The 16,377-nt window shown below is 41.9% G+C and overlaps 1 protein-coding gene across 1 annotated transcript in view; it reads right to left on the bottom strand.

Moving 5' to 3' along the window:
* Positions 1-16,377, bottom strand: part of ZFHX4 (zinc finger homeobox 4) — a 157,307-nt gene that overhangs the window by 3,662 nt on the left and 137,268 nt on the right. The window contains exons 6-9 of the mRNA XM_021688376.1: positions 13,739-13,872; positions 13,309-13,509; positions 12,646-12,763; positions 6,383-11,770 (exon numbers count right to left, since the gene is read on the bottom strand). Of these exons, the coding sequence (XP_021544051.1) occupies positions 6,383-11,770; positions 12,646-12,763; positions 13,309-13,509; positions 13,739-13,872 (5,841 nt within the window). The remainder of the gene's footprint in view (positions 1-6,382; positions 11,771-12,645; positions 12,764-13,308; positions 13,510-13,738; positions 13,873-16,377) is intronic.

Raw genomic sequence — 16,377 nt, 5'->3', positions numbered from 1 at the left:
AGCATTCAAGATACTCTGAAGTCCTCAATATCACTCTCAACTTGACCCTAGTCATTATCATGTTATTGTCAATTAGCCTAGCTTATTACTGGCTGCTCTTCTTTGTAACCTCACCACGCCCAACTCTTCTCTGACTTGCTTTGCAATAATTTCTGTAGTTGTATTAGTGATAATGTCTAAGGAATTTCCATCACGTTAGAGAATAGTTTTCTGATATCCTCAATGGTAAGTGGGAACAGATGCTAAAAAATTCCATTTTTTTTAAGTAAGAAAATTGAGTCTGAGAGCTGTTGGGTGACTTGACAGAGAGAAATCTGACTCAGTGGGAGATGAGGTTTGGGGAAACTAAATTTTAGAGCTGCCACTTAAAGTTCCTGTCTAATTGAGTCAATTTCAAAAGCCAAAAAATACAAATATTCAAAATGCAAAAATAAAAATTCCTTGAAAATAACATTGTATTTCCAGGAGAAACTGATAGCAAGTATCCACATTTTATAGAAGAATGGCTGACACATTGGAAACACATTGAAATGAAAATGGCTTAAGATTCGCAAGGGAATGGTAGGAATGAATGAATAAATTCCTGAATCTTTAATCCAGTTTGGTATGATAGACTTCTTGGATTCATGGGACATAGACTAACCCTGAGAAAACTGTAAAGTAATGAAGTTGCTTTTGGGGTCCCAATCCCTCAACTCCCTTACCTTTATTCAGGCACTCCTAGGCCTTTCTTCTTTCTACTAGCCTCTCTAAAAAATTGGATTTGCGAGAAAGAACCAATGACTTGAATACGCCTATTTCTTTTTCTTTTCTTTAAAGATTTATTTATTTGAGAGAGAGACAGAGAGAGCATGTGTGCAGGTGTACATGCATTGGTCGGGGGGGGGGGGATGGGGAGGGGGGGAGGGAGGAAGGGAGAGGGAGAAAGAGAATCCTAGCAGACTCTCTGCGGAGTGCAGAGCACAATGCAGGGGCGGAAGGCTCGATCCCAGGGCCCTGAGATCATGACCTGACCCGAAATCAAGACTTGGAAACTCAAACGACTGAGCCACCCAGGGGCCCCCGAATACACCTATTTCTGAAAACGCTTTACCCTAGTTTATATAATTAGAGGTTTCTTCCTGCTATAGTATTCTGATTTCATGATATTCTATGCTATTTTCCATTTAACAGAGGATAATTCATTAAGTCAAAGGCATTAATATCTAATTACAGAATTTCAGGCATGAGTGATTCAGGTGGAAGCTTTACTAAGGACGGAAGAACCTTCCTTGCATTGTTAGAATGATACTATGATGGTACTCAGCTTCTTTTGCCTATTCATAAAGCCAACCTTAGTTCTAGGTCTAGTTCAACTAGACTTCATACTCAATAATTGCACTCCCCTCCACCTAAATGCTTTTGCCCCCTACATCTAAGAAAATTGCTGGCTCACCTATCTCTCTGACATGATAATTTGAGAAATTTTAAGGAACTAAAAGACTTAAAACAGCAATGGTAGTTAGAAAGCAAAAGGATCAATAGTTGTTGACTCAGGCTTTCCCATCAGATGACATATGTTCCCATCTAGAGGACATATGATGAATTGGCATGAAAATTTTCAGAAGACTGCAAAATAGTATTCCTAACTGCTACAGTCAAAGACTATCAGAGATTTTCAGGAATTCAACACCTTGAAGAGTAATCCGAGTTAAATAATTAGCTATTAAGGGCGCCTGGGTGTCTCAGTAGGTTAAGAGTCTGCCTTCAGCTCAGGTCATGGACCCGCCGTCCTGGGATCGAGTCCCACATCGGGCTCCCTGCTCGGCGGGGCGTCTGCTTCTCCCTCTCCCTCTGCCTGCCGCTCCCCCTGCTTGTGCACTCTCTCTCTCTCTCTGTCAAATAAATAAATAAAATCTTTAAAAAAATAATTAGCTATTAAGTAAAAATTTTAGGAAAAGAGATGCAAATTAAGGATAAAGAACAGTGTACATTGGGCCTACAGTAAAAGACAAAAGCCAACTGATAGAGGAGAACCGGAAATAGAAGAGAAAAATTGAACAGTAATCCTGATACAGAAGAAGTAGTGGTAACTATAAACTAAATGCACGTCAAATTTTCCCATCTATTACCAAGTTATAGCGCTAAAGGTATATTTGTTCCTGTTCCTTAACTCCTACTCCAATTCGTTGAAATATCACTGAGAGAGAAAAGTTTTTATAAAAATAATCTCCTATTATCATTATTTTGTTTGGTTTTATTCTCCTGGAACAGCAGCCTATTCCCAAAAGTTACGCTTTTGGAAGAAAACCCTGTCTCGCAATGAACTTAGATATAGTTATTTTCCCTCAGGTTTCCTTGATCTTGGTCTCCCAGAGGGAAAATTTACTTTTGAGGTGAAAACAAAACTTATTATGTACATGGAGCCAAAGACAATTGTGCTAAAATTATGAAAGACTTACTCTTACCTAGATTTACCCCAAATGTGCTAGTAAATTACAGTGAAGTATGAGAAAAATGCAAAAGGCATGTTCTAACGTTCCATTTAAGGAAATTGGGTTAGACAGTATTTCCAAGCATTAATGGAAGATATAAAAATCAGACACTGCTTAAAACGATAAAGTAAATAAATTAAAAATAGAAAATCAAGTTAGTTTTCTATTCATCTGGAGCAAAATGCCGAAGGAAGCCAACATCCTCAAGGATTAAATGTAAATTTTGGAGCACCTGGGTGGCTCAGTCGGTTAAGCGTCTGCCTTAGGCTCTGGTCATGACCCAGGGTCCTGGGATCGAGTCCTGAACCGGGCTCCCTGCTCAGCAGGGAGTCTGCTTGTCCCTGTGCCCCTCCCCCTGCTCGTGCTTTCTCTCTCTCTCAAATAAATGAATAAATAAAATCTTTTAAAAAAGGATTAAATGTAAATTTAAAGTTTTTGAATTTTTCCCAGGTGTACAGGCATGGGATTTGCTATTGCCACTCGCCCTTTTTACATATGATCATGAGAGAAAAAGACAAATGTGGAAATTTTTTAAGCAGAAAATAACTCATTTTATTAGCAAATGAGTACTAGTCACTAGTGATCCTGAATGGAGGGCCGGGTCATCATTCGGGAAACAAGCACACACGCTGCATATTACTCTTGAAAGGGCCTTTTTATGATCTTGAAAGACAAAATAATTTAAAGAATTGTTGGAAGCAAAGTAAGTGTTAAAGCTGGTAAAGCAGAACAGCAATTCCACCCAAAACAGAATAAAGTGGGTGATTAAACCAGAAAATTTAGAGGTTGATAAATACTAAAACTGAACATGCACATTGTAATTTAAATTAGTGTTGGCTTGTAGCCTTTGGAATCAGACATTACTTTATGGCCCATCTCATATTCAATGGAGTCCCTTTTTCGTGATTTCCTTAGGATCAAACCCCTCAGATTTACCTTCAAAGGGATGGTTTATCTTTAAAATGAAGGCTTTTCTATAAATAAATCCCATTAAAGTGGGCCCAAGATGAACATGTCCTATTCTCAAAGTTTATTCATATATATATATATATATATATATATATGAATATATATGTATATATTTATACATATATATATACGTATGTATATATATATATATATACGAATATATATATATACGTATATATGTATATATATATATATACATATATATGTATATATGTATATATATATATATATATATATATATATATAGCAAGAGCCCAGGGCATGCGAGAAACACAGATATATGCTAGTTAGGAAGTATTTTTCTCCTTTCGATTTCACCTCGCTGGTATGTCTACCTCTCCCATAAAGCAGAGGAGATATTTGTTTGAGGAGAAAGAACACAGTGGAAAGATGATGATAGAAGGATGGAGAACCACAGCTCTACTCTATGAGCTAATCAGAAGATTCAGCATTATCCACCACAGGTAAATTAGCCTGAAAAAAGATGGGAACCAGAAGTGTGGGAACTTAGGCTCTCAGACAGGGTCCTGCTGGTGCTCCCACTGTGTTAATGTTTAACCAAAGAACGAATTCAAGAGAAATTGCAAATTCTAGTAGGTACAGTCACAGACCTTTTCCCTTGGTAACATTCTCTGGTCTGTTTTGGTCTATGATTGAATAAAGTAACAGATTCAAAGGGCCAAGTTCCTCAACACCTGATGCATGTATAGATACTGCTCACTGAAGGGATGCTGCTGACATCTTTCTGCAACTCTGATACTTACAAACAGAGCCCACATCTCCGAGGGGAGAAGGATAGAAATTACATGTATGTTGAGTGGAATGAGGAGAAAGGTTAGGTCATTTAAGTATTTCATAACCATTTCTCTATTTCTCTTCTCACTTTCTCTCATACAGGCCCTCTGGGTGCTGGTTTCGGAGTGACGGACCAGAAGGGCAGTCAGCGAAGGACCCACTGTCCAAGCAAAGGCCTGTGATCCAGCAGAGAGAAAAACAAGATGCTCTGGCTGCCACTGAAGGGATGACTCCACAGCCAGCATCGATCAGAGCAGACTTTCAGATTAAAGGCACAGACCCTCAAAAGCTGTTCTTAGTGGATGTAAAGTATCAAATTTTACTCTATTTCACATAATATTTTATTTTAAATTTTACATAACTGTCCATAGGGTTTTTCCACACCAGACATTATGTGGAAAATCTCCCTTTTACGTAACTGATCCTAGGAGTTTTTCCACATAAGACATTTTTCTATGTGTCAATAATCATAGTGACATGTGAAGTGGGACTGGAAGACTAATACAGTCATGTGCAAAAAAACCCAAAAAACAAAAGACAAGCACTGCATTATTCTTAAAACAGTTATGTCTGACTTAATTTAAATGTACAGATAAATCATGCAATTGTAGCTTTAACATTTTCAGGCCCCAAGAATATCCAGATAATTAAGCTTAGGGGCAAGGTAGTTGGTATGAGTTGGTATGATAGTTAAAGGAAGGGCCACTGAAGAATTGTTCTTGGGCACATTCCTCATATGTGTAGGTCTATTCTGCTTCTCTCTAATGCCAACTAGTCATTCTGGACAGGGAAAACCAGAGCAGTTACCAGTGGTCAAAGGGCCATTCCATATCATTGTTTTCATGTCTCCCAAACTAAAAGTTAAAATAGGAGTATCTTCCTACAATCACATGGCAATTTTGGTTTTAGAAGAGAAAGAGGAAATTGAAAAGTTGGAAATTTATGTAAAAGTCCAATTTGTGAGATTGAGGAAAGCTCTGTGTGTTTTGGAAACTTTCTAGATACATGCAATTAGTTCATTCTAAATAATGTCAAAATTTCCTTATAAAAAGGAAAAACATCACTGGTGTTTTCTTGGGTTTTTTTGTTTTCAGTTTTTCTTTTTTTTGAAAAACACTGTTAATTTGAAAAATAAAACTTACTTTAAGGAAAAATTATGAGAGCCCTTTTTTCTACTTTGCATAGTAAGGTTTGTATAACACATTAAACAATAAAACATGTAACATTCCTTACATGTTTGGCTGTGTGATTGCCTAGCACACTATATTGACTTTTTTTCAACCCAATAGAATTGGATGCCTATTCTTATTCACAAAATCTAAACTGCATAAATTAGATTTCTCTTGATGAACACAGAATTGGACTCATCATCTGGGGTTGCCTCAAACAGCTTTACAGTTTAGTTATGACAGTTATAGACGTGGGGTGGCGGTGGGGTAGAAAGTCATAGAGTAATATCAATATATTTCTAAGGTTGTAAATTTATTGAAGTAGCAAGTAACAATGGGTGCCTCAAAAGTCAGAATCTTATAGCAATGCTAAATTGTAAATTATTACAGAAGTCGTATTTTTAGGAGTTAAACTCTGAACATAAGCTTATTACCTGCTAGGTGTAATGTAGGTGAATTCCTGTATCTAGAGGGCCCTTAACTTTTGAACTTCCTGGCACTTAAGAAGAAGAAAAAGCAAACCCAAACCAACCAAACAAACAAACAAACTTTCTCCTTGGAAGGAACATAAATTAAGATCCAAAAAATGTATTATTTAATTCTTCTCTTTATTAATATGTATATTGAATATTATGCCACATGTTTGTGCTAAAATGCCACTTGAAATCAGTATTAAAATAATTATATAAAAGGAATACTTCTCTTAAGACATAAGGATGTGATGATATAAATTATATTAATATATTTCTGAGACACTGCGATGACCTGTCTCGTCTTTATTTTTCTGCATACGTTCAGCTTGACTTACTTCCTGGTTCTTAATTATAGCCACTGAAATATATATTCCCAATAAGGTAAAGGTGTCACTTACTGAAATTAAAAGAGATCCAAACGTATACCCTGTTCTTGGTTACATGTGATCGGCTGCCTAATGTTAATTAATGAATTAGACTGACTCGCCTTGAAATGACTTACTGTTTGAATTTTGTGGAAATCCGGGCAAGGAAGATGGACCGTTCATTCCAGGAAGAAGAACCGGAGGGAGGCCGGGGAGTCCTGGATAGGATGCTGGCAGACTGATGCCATGGAGGGAGCTGCCGTCCATCATGCTTGGCTGCTGTACCGCTAAGCCCAGCACGTCTGAGGCTTTCTTTATACGGTCAAGTTCTTGCTGTGCCATCAGCTGTCGAACGGTGGTCGGAGCCAAGTAATCTTTCTCCCGATCAAGCTGGCTCCCGACGGTCTCCCTCACTTTTGAAATGTGCTGTTTGGAGAAAATATGATCTCTGATGGACAAGCGGGCAGAGTACTTCACCCCGCAGAGGGTACACTCTGGTTTGGTGCCTTCTGTTCCACTTTGATTAATCATGAAAGGCTTCCCTATGTTAATTTTAAATTTCTTTTCCTTTGCCCTTGCATTTTGGAACCACACCTGGACCACGCGTTTGGGCAGACCGATCTCATTCCCTAGCATTTCACATTCTTGCATGGTTGGAGTTCGGTAGTCACTGAAGCAAGCCTTGAGAACCTTGAGTTGAAGGTTGCTCATCTGGGTTCTGAAACGCTTGTGACCTGGTCGATCGTTGCTTTTGGATTTAAAAGGATTGCTGGATCCAAAGGGATTTGGCGAACTCGGGTCAGCGATGCTGGATGATTCACTGCGGTCAGCGTTGTCATCGGGGTCGTCCGTGATATAAAAGCTTTGGTCGTGGTCGCCGTCTTTATCACTGAAGTGTATGGAGGGGCTGGTGAGAGAGAAGAGAAATTTTTCATCGCAAACCTCCGTGGTGGGTGTGGTTGCGGGTTTTGGCAAAGCGTCGAGAGTTTTGGGCTCCTTGGGAGATAAGGCCGGCTTCACGTCTCCGGAACCTGCCGTGGTGCTTTCCATCTCAGCATTGCCCTCATCCCCTGTGGTGGCGTCACTGATGGCTGTATTAATGGACGAAGTCTCATCGAAATCCGTTTTATTTTGATCATACCCCGCCTCGGCAGGAGGGGCATTTAAGTTCTCTACATCCTCAGAACATTCTGCTTTAAAAGAAGACGGGCTTAAAAGATTCTTGGGCGACAGCTCTGCTGTTTTACTAACAGGTGTTGACACTGTAGAAGCCAATTCATTCTCACTTGATAGGTCAATTTTAGTTAAGGGCAAAGATGGGTAGTCAAAATAAATGTATTTCTGAGGGCTCTCTCCCCCGTCTTCGGTTGATACGAGAGGGCTCGGAGGCAAGCTGTAACCTGCCTGCTTGCCTTCATTCCAGTGCCTAGAGCGGAGGTGGCTTTCTAAGGCCGACTTCGCCTTGAACAGGGCTCGGCAAAAAGGACACCGTTTATGGGACTGCGCCGGGCCCACCGCCCGGAACTGGCCTTTCCTTTCTCGAGCTCGTGTATTCTGGAACCAGACTTGCACGACTCTTTTTTTCAGCCCCACTTCGCGTGCAATGTGGTCAAGCATTTTTCTGGTCGGGTTGGAATCCAGCAAGTATTTTTCATAGAGTATTTCCAGCTGTTCCGGGGTGATGGTGGTTCTCAGGCGCTTATCGCGGTGCTGGTCCTCCCCACTGTTCCCTCCCTCCTTTTCACTGCACGCGTTGTCTTCTTTGTCGTCCATTTTCCGCTTGAGGGAAGCAGCGACCGTCGTGGGCGCCGAGGTGTGGGAGGAACCGGTCTGCGGCGGCATTTGCGTGAGAGACCCGCTCAGCAGCTGTCCGGTCATCAGGGGGTTGTTGGGATCGAATATCATGTAGGGCATATCCATGGGCCTTTCCAAGAATGGAGAGTGAAGGAATTGGTTTTGAGCAGCAAGGAAGTGCATGTGCTGGTGCTCCTGCCAGAGTTCCAGAGTCGGGAAGGCCACGGTACACTGATCACATTGGTATTGTAGTAACTGTGGAGGTAGACTGTTCTGGAGAGAAGTCATGGAAATCTGCAGCGGGCTGGAAGGGACCGGGGTTTGAGAGGCCGAGGGAGGCCTTCCGACGAGTGGGGGCTGTTTTGGTGGCTGGGGCTGCGGCGGAGCTGCCGAGGCCTGGGGTGGGTCTGAGGAAGTCGATGCTAATGGCAGGGCTGGTTTGGTGCCCTGAGGAGGGGGTGTGGGGTCACTCTGCTTTGGCTTTTCTGTGGGATATTCAGGTTTTGGAGACGTCTTCTCGAGTTCTGGTTTGGGGGACGGGATCAGGGGGGTACTAGTCCCTGAGCCAGAGCTTGCTGCGGGGGCAGCCGTGCTTTTGGCGACATCTGTCTGGCCAGACACGGTGCAGTGCTTATACATGACTTGGTCGGTGGCGTCCATGGAGTCTTCGGTTTGGCTCTCATCCTGGGCATCATCGTCTTCATCCTTGTAACATTGCTTTTTCTGATGTGTGATCAAGTCAAAGATCCTGGGGAAAACCACATTGCACTTTTTACACTGGTACTGCATGTTGCTCGTTCGAATATACCGCTCATTAGTGAGTTCTCTTTTTTCATTATCTTTAGTTTCTGCTTGATTCTCGTAACTCTTCCGTGCTTTCTGACGAGCGTTCTGGAACCACACAACAATAACCCGCGTGGGCAGGTTGAGAACCGTGGAAAGTTGTTCTATTTCATCATCTTTTGGGTAAGCGTTGGTGTCAAAAAAGTCTTGCAGAACCCGAAGCTGGTAGTCAGTAAATCTCGTTCTAGAAGACCTTTTGCTGAATGACGCATCCGATTTGTAATGTTCTAAGGAGGAGGGCTGTGGATCAATCCTGATGTCTTCCAAAACAGTTATGGGAGGGTTACTGAAGTTGTACGGGGAATCCTTATTCCTCTGTCGTTCCTTAAAAAGCGTATTTCGAAACCAGTGCTTGATAACTTTTTGAGAGAGGCCAGACTTCTCCGCCATTTCTTGGATCTGTTCTTCGCTTGGAGAGTTATTGATGTCAAAATAAGCCCTCAGGATTTTCAGTTGGTCGTCTGTGATTCTTGTCCGCGGGCGTTTGAACTGAGAATGCCTTAGGAAGTTGGGATCTAATCCGAGCTGTTGCTGGCAGAGCTGAGTGAGGTCCGCAGACAGAGTGTCCATCTGGGGCAGCTGCAGGGCGAGCTGGGGAGGAAGTGCAGGGTGCTGCACGGGCTGCATCATAATGGAAGGAAAGAGTGGAAGGTCAAGAGAAACAGGCAGCTGGACCTGCGGGGGAGCAGACGGGGGAGGAGGCGGGGGAGGAGGTGGGGGAGGAGGTGGTGGTGGCGGCGGCGGGGGTGTGGGTGGTGGTGCTTGTAGAGGAGTAGAAACCGTGCTTGGGATTTTTACAGGACCCAAGGAGGAAGGCTGTGGAGGAGCTGGAGGCAGAGGGGGAGGTGGCGGTGGTGGAGGTGGAGTTTCTGGTGAAGGTGGTGAAATTGGATAAAGCTTGTCATAGGCCTCCCTGTATTGCCGAGCAAATTTTTCTAGTGCTCCATATGGAAAAAATTGCCCATGGACATGTTCTTGGTGACTCTTTAAGATAAGGACATTGGAAAACAATTTACCACACGTTCCGCATTCCAGTTTATCAGTGTTTTCACCTTCACTGCTCTTGCCCTTCTTCTGGACCTTCTGCCTGTTTTCGTTATACTGAATGACCAGTTCAAAACCAAAGTTTTCCAGTAAAGCCTTGGCTGCGTTTCCTCTGGCCCCCGAAGCTATTCGGGGTGGCGGGATGCACGGTTCCAAGGATTTCTGCTTCTTCGTGTCTTTGCCTTCCTTGAGTCCTTCACCTTCGCTTGTACACTCTTGCTTTGGCTTTTCTTGCTTTTCCGCAATCTCTTCTGCCTCCTTGTAAGATGGCACGTCCTTCGTGATGGGGCATTCGGTGCTGGCTATGTTCGTCTGCTCTTGTTTCAATAACTTGCTCGTGGCCTGTTGCTGCGGGGGCTGTGGAGGCTGCTTCTGGGGCTGCAGTGGGGGCTGGGGGGCCTGGTACTGTTGTGCTTGTTGCTGTAGTATCTGGAGCTGAGTCTGGCCAACATGATGCTGGGTTTGAATCTGCTGCTTCAAGTCTTCAAGCAAGGATCCAGCCATTCCTGTCATGCCAGGCATACCAAATGTGGCTGAGCCCGGCAAGCCCAAATCCGGCCCTAGGCTGAACTCCGTCCCAGGGATGTAGAACGGAAAGAGAAACTGAGGCTGCTGGAACTGCAACAGTGCTTCCGGGGTCACAGGGAAATGAGGCAAAAAGGCTGGGTTTAGAAACTGAGGCTGAAAGAACGCAGCTTGCTGCTGTAACTCGTGCTGGAGTTGCATCTGGATTTGTGCTGGTGACTGCAGCGGGTGATGTGGAGGCTGAGCGGAGAGTAATTCCGGACTTTGCTTTTTATTTAATTCTTTGGCATCTAAGTGGGTATCCTTGCTGCCGACTGTCGCTAAGCTCATGGAATCTAACATCCCCTGGCCAGGGCTACTGTTGGCTGCCAGGCTGTGCCCCCCGGCCACGTGGCCACTGGGCTCCAGCTTGGCAGCCCGCGCCTTGGTCTGATGGAGCACGGACCTCATGTGGATTTCCAACGTCGAGCTTTGGCTGTATGCAACATTGCAGATGCTGCACTTGTAGGGTTTGTTGTCTGTGCTGCTGTTGGTTTCTTGGGGAACAGGGCTGGAGGCTTCCTGCAAAACCTTTTTCAACTTATGCAGATGAGAAACTGAATTATAATGGACCAAGAGAATGTTCTTTTGGGTGAACGACTCTTTACACACTGTACACTTATATGGGCGCGATGGGTCGAGGAATTTTTCCATCGTAAAATTTGGCCCTTTTCTGAAAGGTAAGGTCCGCTTTGGTTCAGAGCCCATGTCGTCTGGAATAGAGCTACTATCGCTTCCCGCAGGACTTGCCTTCCCTTCGTGGTCCACCTCATACTCTCTCTCCATTTCCTGCTCTAGCGCGTGGTCGTCCTGCACCAGAGTTTCACTCTCTGCCCAAAGTTCTCCATTCACGGGCAAGGAGGCATACAGCTGTTGAAGTTCGGCTTCACTCAGTTCGGGGTGGCCTGCTTCCAAGTGTTTTTTTAAAGCCTGGAATGTACGGAAACTACGCTGGCAGAGATTACACATCGTCGCAGCCCGAATCGCATGATACTGGGAATGTATCTGAAGCTTCTGCATCGTCTTAAAAGCCAAGCTGCAGTGGTTACAGCGATACTTATAAACATGGCGGTCCGACACAGAGAGGGGTTGCCTTTTTTGCTGCTCGCTTAACTGATCCTGTAGAGTGTCAGGGAGTTTCACATCCTTACTGCTATTTTTATTCCATTCTGACACTTCCATGGGTTCTTTTGTTGGTTTCTGCTCCTCACTCTTTATTTCCATGCTAGCCTTTGAATCCTCAAGTCCTGCCATACTTTTGTCGTCCACTGGACTTTCGCCTGTGTAGAAGAAAGCACAAATATGTCGCTTACAGGGAAGAAAGCCTACTGCTTAAATGCCAATAAATGTAGTAAGTAGGAACCTCTAAAGATTTCTGCTTAATCGAGTCTTTTTTTTTTTTTTTTTTTTTTAAGTAGGCTCCATGCCCAGCATGGAGCCCAATGCGAGGCTTGAACTCAGGACCTGTGATCAAGAGTCAGACACTTGGGGCGCCTGGGTGGCTCAGATGGTTAAGCGTCTGCCTTTGGCTCAGGTCATGATCCCAGGGTCCTGGGATCGAGTCCCGCATCGGGCTCCCTGCTCCTTGGGAGCCTGCTTCTCCCTCTGCCTCTCTCTCTCTGTCTCTCATGAATAAATAAATAAAAAATAAAAAAAATAAAAAAAATAAAAAAAAAAAGAGTCAGACACTTAATGGGCTGAGCCACCCAGGCGCCCCTAATTGAGTCTCTGAAGAAATACTTATCGAGCAACTACTATGTGCCAAGCACTGTACTGGGTGCTGGGGATGTAAAGGTGAATAAGAAATCACCCCTGACCTCAAGGAATTCCAGGATAGGAAAAAAAGCAAGCTCAAGGTAGTTATAGTATGTTGCCGTCAGCATGATACCAAGGGCCATGACCTCAGTGTTCAGGAATTAGAACACACAGAACATTCTTGGTCATTGACACTTAGGTCTCCGAGGAGCAGTTACAGAGAACCAGATACTAAATGTGCTTTGCAAAATGCAGCTCTTGGAAACACCACAGTTTTTTCCCTCCATGCTTTTTATAAAAACAAAACAAAAAACTTTGGTAGTCATAATCCTGGAACATCACCACGCATGTGAGCCCCCTGAGCGTGTTTTCCGCAGATCCTGCGCCCAGGCTGGCGTACCTGAATATTTCCCAGATCCCTCAGCTGTGATGGCCGCAGGTGTGTCCCGCTCCGATTTCTCCGAGGCGGCCGCTGGGAGTAGCAAACTGTTGGGCATCATCACATCAGGCACAGGCACCTATGAGAACCGAAGGGGTTCGTGTCACATGGAGCCCAGAAATCAGACTCCATCACATTTGTCACTGGGCAGTAGCCTATCCCACTTCCCTTCTCCCAAAAGAAGGGGGGGGCGGCATTCTGTGGATCTTACAGGCCAAGGCTATGCCTTCGAATTTTAGATCGACGCTGTTGCAATGCTGCATTCCTTTCTTTTTTAAAAAACACGATTTGAAGGTTTTTGTTGGCCTATTTTTTTTATAATGACAATCAGGAAAGTTTGAAACGTAACGTGCCCACAGGAGTCATCTAATTAACATTACAGATGCAGAAGTAAGACAGCAAAGCATGTTACTGAATAAGCTATGCCTCGTATCATATTTTCTTTCTCCGTAAGCAAAAGAGATGACAAATAAATGGGCCTCGGTTGTGATTTCTAGAACACAGTCTGTAAGAGAGCTTTAAGTAGTCAGAAAAAAATAAATTTCTCAACCAATAATTACAGATTTCGTGTTGATACTTTTAGAGAGATCGTGTCACACCCGCGGCAACATTTGGGCTCCTTACTGTCATAAGCAGCTTCTCCACACAATCCGGAGACACGCTGTGCAAATGCGTCAGATGCAGCTGGAGGTGCATTTTGTTGCTGAGGACGTCCTGGCAGAGGGGACAGCAGATGACGGGCTGCACCGAGTGCTGTGACAGGACATGCATCTGGATACGACTTTGGTCCCTACTATTGTAGTTACAATAAGGACACTGAAAGAACTGGAGAACATGGAATAAACATGGCCGCCGTTAGTGTTTGGGCTCAGATGACTTCAGAACATGAGAAGTAACACCAAGAGCTAACTGTACTGCTGATCACAATGTCTACATACGTTTCAACAGCATGAACTCGTTTGGGGCTCTAAAACTATCAGGAGCAATAACAACAACAACAACAACAACAACAATAAAAACAGGTGTACACAGCAAAGGGAAAAAACATTTTTACCTGTTCGTGACAGAATTTATTGTCCTCTGTAGGTTTTGATCTTTTTGTTGCAACATCCTCTTCTTTCGCCAGCAGGAGTGGCTGGGTCCCCCCTCCCACACTGACTTTTAGCTCCTTTTCTGGTGTGATTATTCCTGATTCCCAAAAAAGAATAGAACACCTCAATTTTAAAAGACTCACAACATCAAATTCCGAAAAATTGTATGTTTTTCGAATAGCTCTGACTCTAGATCCACGGAATCATAAAAATGACTGGACAAACACTTTTAAATGATGCGAATCTCAAAAGGCAAAAAGCACACTTCTTTTTATCTACTAAGTGGGCTTTATAAATATCTTTTAAAATGTACTCCTGTCTCATGTTTAGATAACCCTAGGTGACCTTGAAAGATTCATCCATAACACATGCTCTCTGGTGTCTCAGAATGCCTTTATCACATTAAAGCTAATCTACTCCCATTCACAAATGCTAACTTAGGAAATAGTTACTTTTACTAATGTTTAATTACTTATCTCTTTTCTAAAATTCTTGGACGCTGAACACATTTCAAAAATACCAAGACGAACTGACTAGTTATAATTCAGAAATAAAAATAATATTTTTACGTGGTAAATACAGGATTTTAAAAATTTACTATACGTTCCATATCTGTCACTGCTTTTTGTGATTTGCACTTTATTTTAGATGTTTCAGCAGTTGGCTGTACACATAACATTATGGTCCAAACCTTAAGAAGACAATTGTTTTATGAGGTTAATCCGAATATTTGGTGTTAAAGACGGTTTAGAATTTTGCCTAGATGAGCAATGTAATGAGCAAAAGCGTCACACGCATCAAAGAAAAGAGTGCAATTCTAATTTCCCAATCTAACAGAAAATTCTTTCCAGCATCAATTTTCCCGATAATCTCCTCTGTGAGGCTGGATATTACAGCGACATTGGGTAGGCATGTCACATACATCTCACGACAAACACAAAACCTCATTTACCATCCATTCCAATCTCATCATAGCGCAGCATCATCTGACCTTTTTTCTGCTGTTTATTATGAGTATTTCTAATTTTAACTTTCAATTTTCACCATCTTCCAGTCAATTTGCAACTAAATTATTTCCAGGGTGAGGACACTATCACTGGACAACTGGGTGCAAATACATCTTGAAATGCAATGAAGCTAAACCATTGATTGCTATCAGACTCCGCGTAAATATAGAGTCTAGGCGTAATCTGATTGTATGCTGTGCATGATTTATCTTGATTTTTTTTTTCAATCCACATACGGTTCATATAAATGAACAAATTGCACCTTATTGCAGAATAACCCAGTTTTAATTTAAAAATAAGGTCAAGGATGTTATGGAAACAAAGTAAAAATGAACCAAAAAATATGCTCTTTTTCTGTCCTGAATAGAGATGCCTGTTTTCTACCATATAAATAATTTTAGGAATTTCAAATTCAGAAAGAAATTTAAAAGTAAGAGTGACTGTGAGGAGACCAAAATTAAAATAGAATTTTAATGACATGATGACAATAATTTTATCCCCTTGAGGTTTGTGGTTAGGTACAGAATTAGTGCTATGCCTTCAACAAATTACACTGCTATTGATTTCTAGATTTACAAACACTAGATTTTATTTGAATTAGTACATTTGTCCTATATATACACATGCCTTGGAGAAATTTAGATTCTTTGTAAATATTTGAAAAAATAATTTATCATATTTGTATTTGAATGAACTTAAATTTGAGATGGACTGAAGAATTTCATTACATTTATTAAGCAATATCCAAGTATTTGGTATCCAAAAGATAGTTCAAAACAGGAATGTGTATCTCATACTTAATTCTAGCATCAAAAAATATGTTCTTTCTTCTCAAAACAAAACATCCTTTGTGCTATTGTCTTAATAGTGTTAAAAGTAAACATTTAGGAAGGCAATATGCCATACACTATTCTGCAAATAAAATGTACTCCCTCCGGTGTCAGATCAAGTTCTATGAAATGATTGTCATTTAAATCAGCAAACGTCTATCAGTTGCTTTTCCCTGTGAAACTGAAAGATGTTTCTTAAAACGTTGCCCATTAGTGAGTAAGACTATGTTCCCTTAAGAGAATAATACTATGTCATATCCCCTTATCATTCTTTTGTGTACATGGTAGAATTAGACGTGACCAAATAATAAGTTGGTCCAATTCCCCATGCTATCAAAAACTGTCACACACAAGTTAAAAGATAATTTCCATGACTCTGATTGCTTGCAGGCCCTATGGAACATCAGATATAGAATAAACCTTCCATAAACTTCTAAATCTATTAAATTTATAGCTATGGCCTTATTTTCATAAGCATATATATTCTAGTGTTGGTACTATAAAGGATCAAAAAACATTGCTTTCGAGGTTTGAAACATTTTACTTAGACTATGTTATAGATTGGTGTAAATATTTGGTATAATTAATCCATGTTCTTATTTTTACCCTTATTAATATTCATCAACAATATGCTTGTTTTTTAATTTGGGGACCTTCCACATTGCATCGAGGAAGTAAAGAGTTCAATTTTAGGGTCGTTATTTCATAGCCACTGCCGTAACTGTTGGCTATAGAAGTCCACCCAACAAATGTGTCAACTTCAAT

Source organism: Neomonachus schauinslandi, chromosome 4, assembly GCF_002201575.2.
Source record: "Neomonachus schauinslandi chromosome 4, ASM220157v2, whole genome shotgun sequence".
NCBI classification, from domain to species: Eukaryota; Metazoa; Chordata; class Mammalia; order Carnivora; family Phocidae; genus Neomonachus; species Neomonachus schauinslandi.
This window is presented reverse-complemented; position numbering and strand designations above follow the sequence as displayed.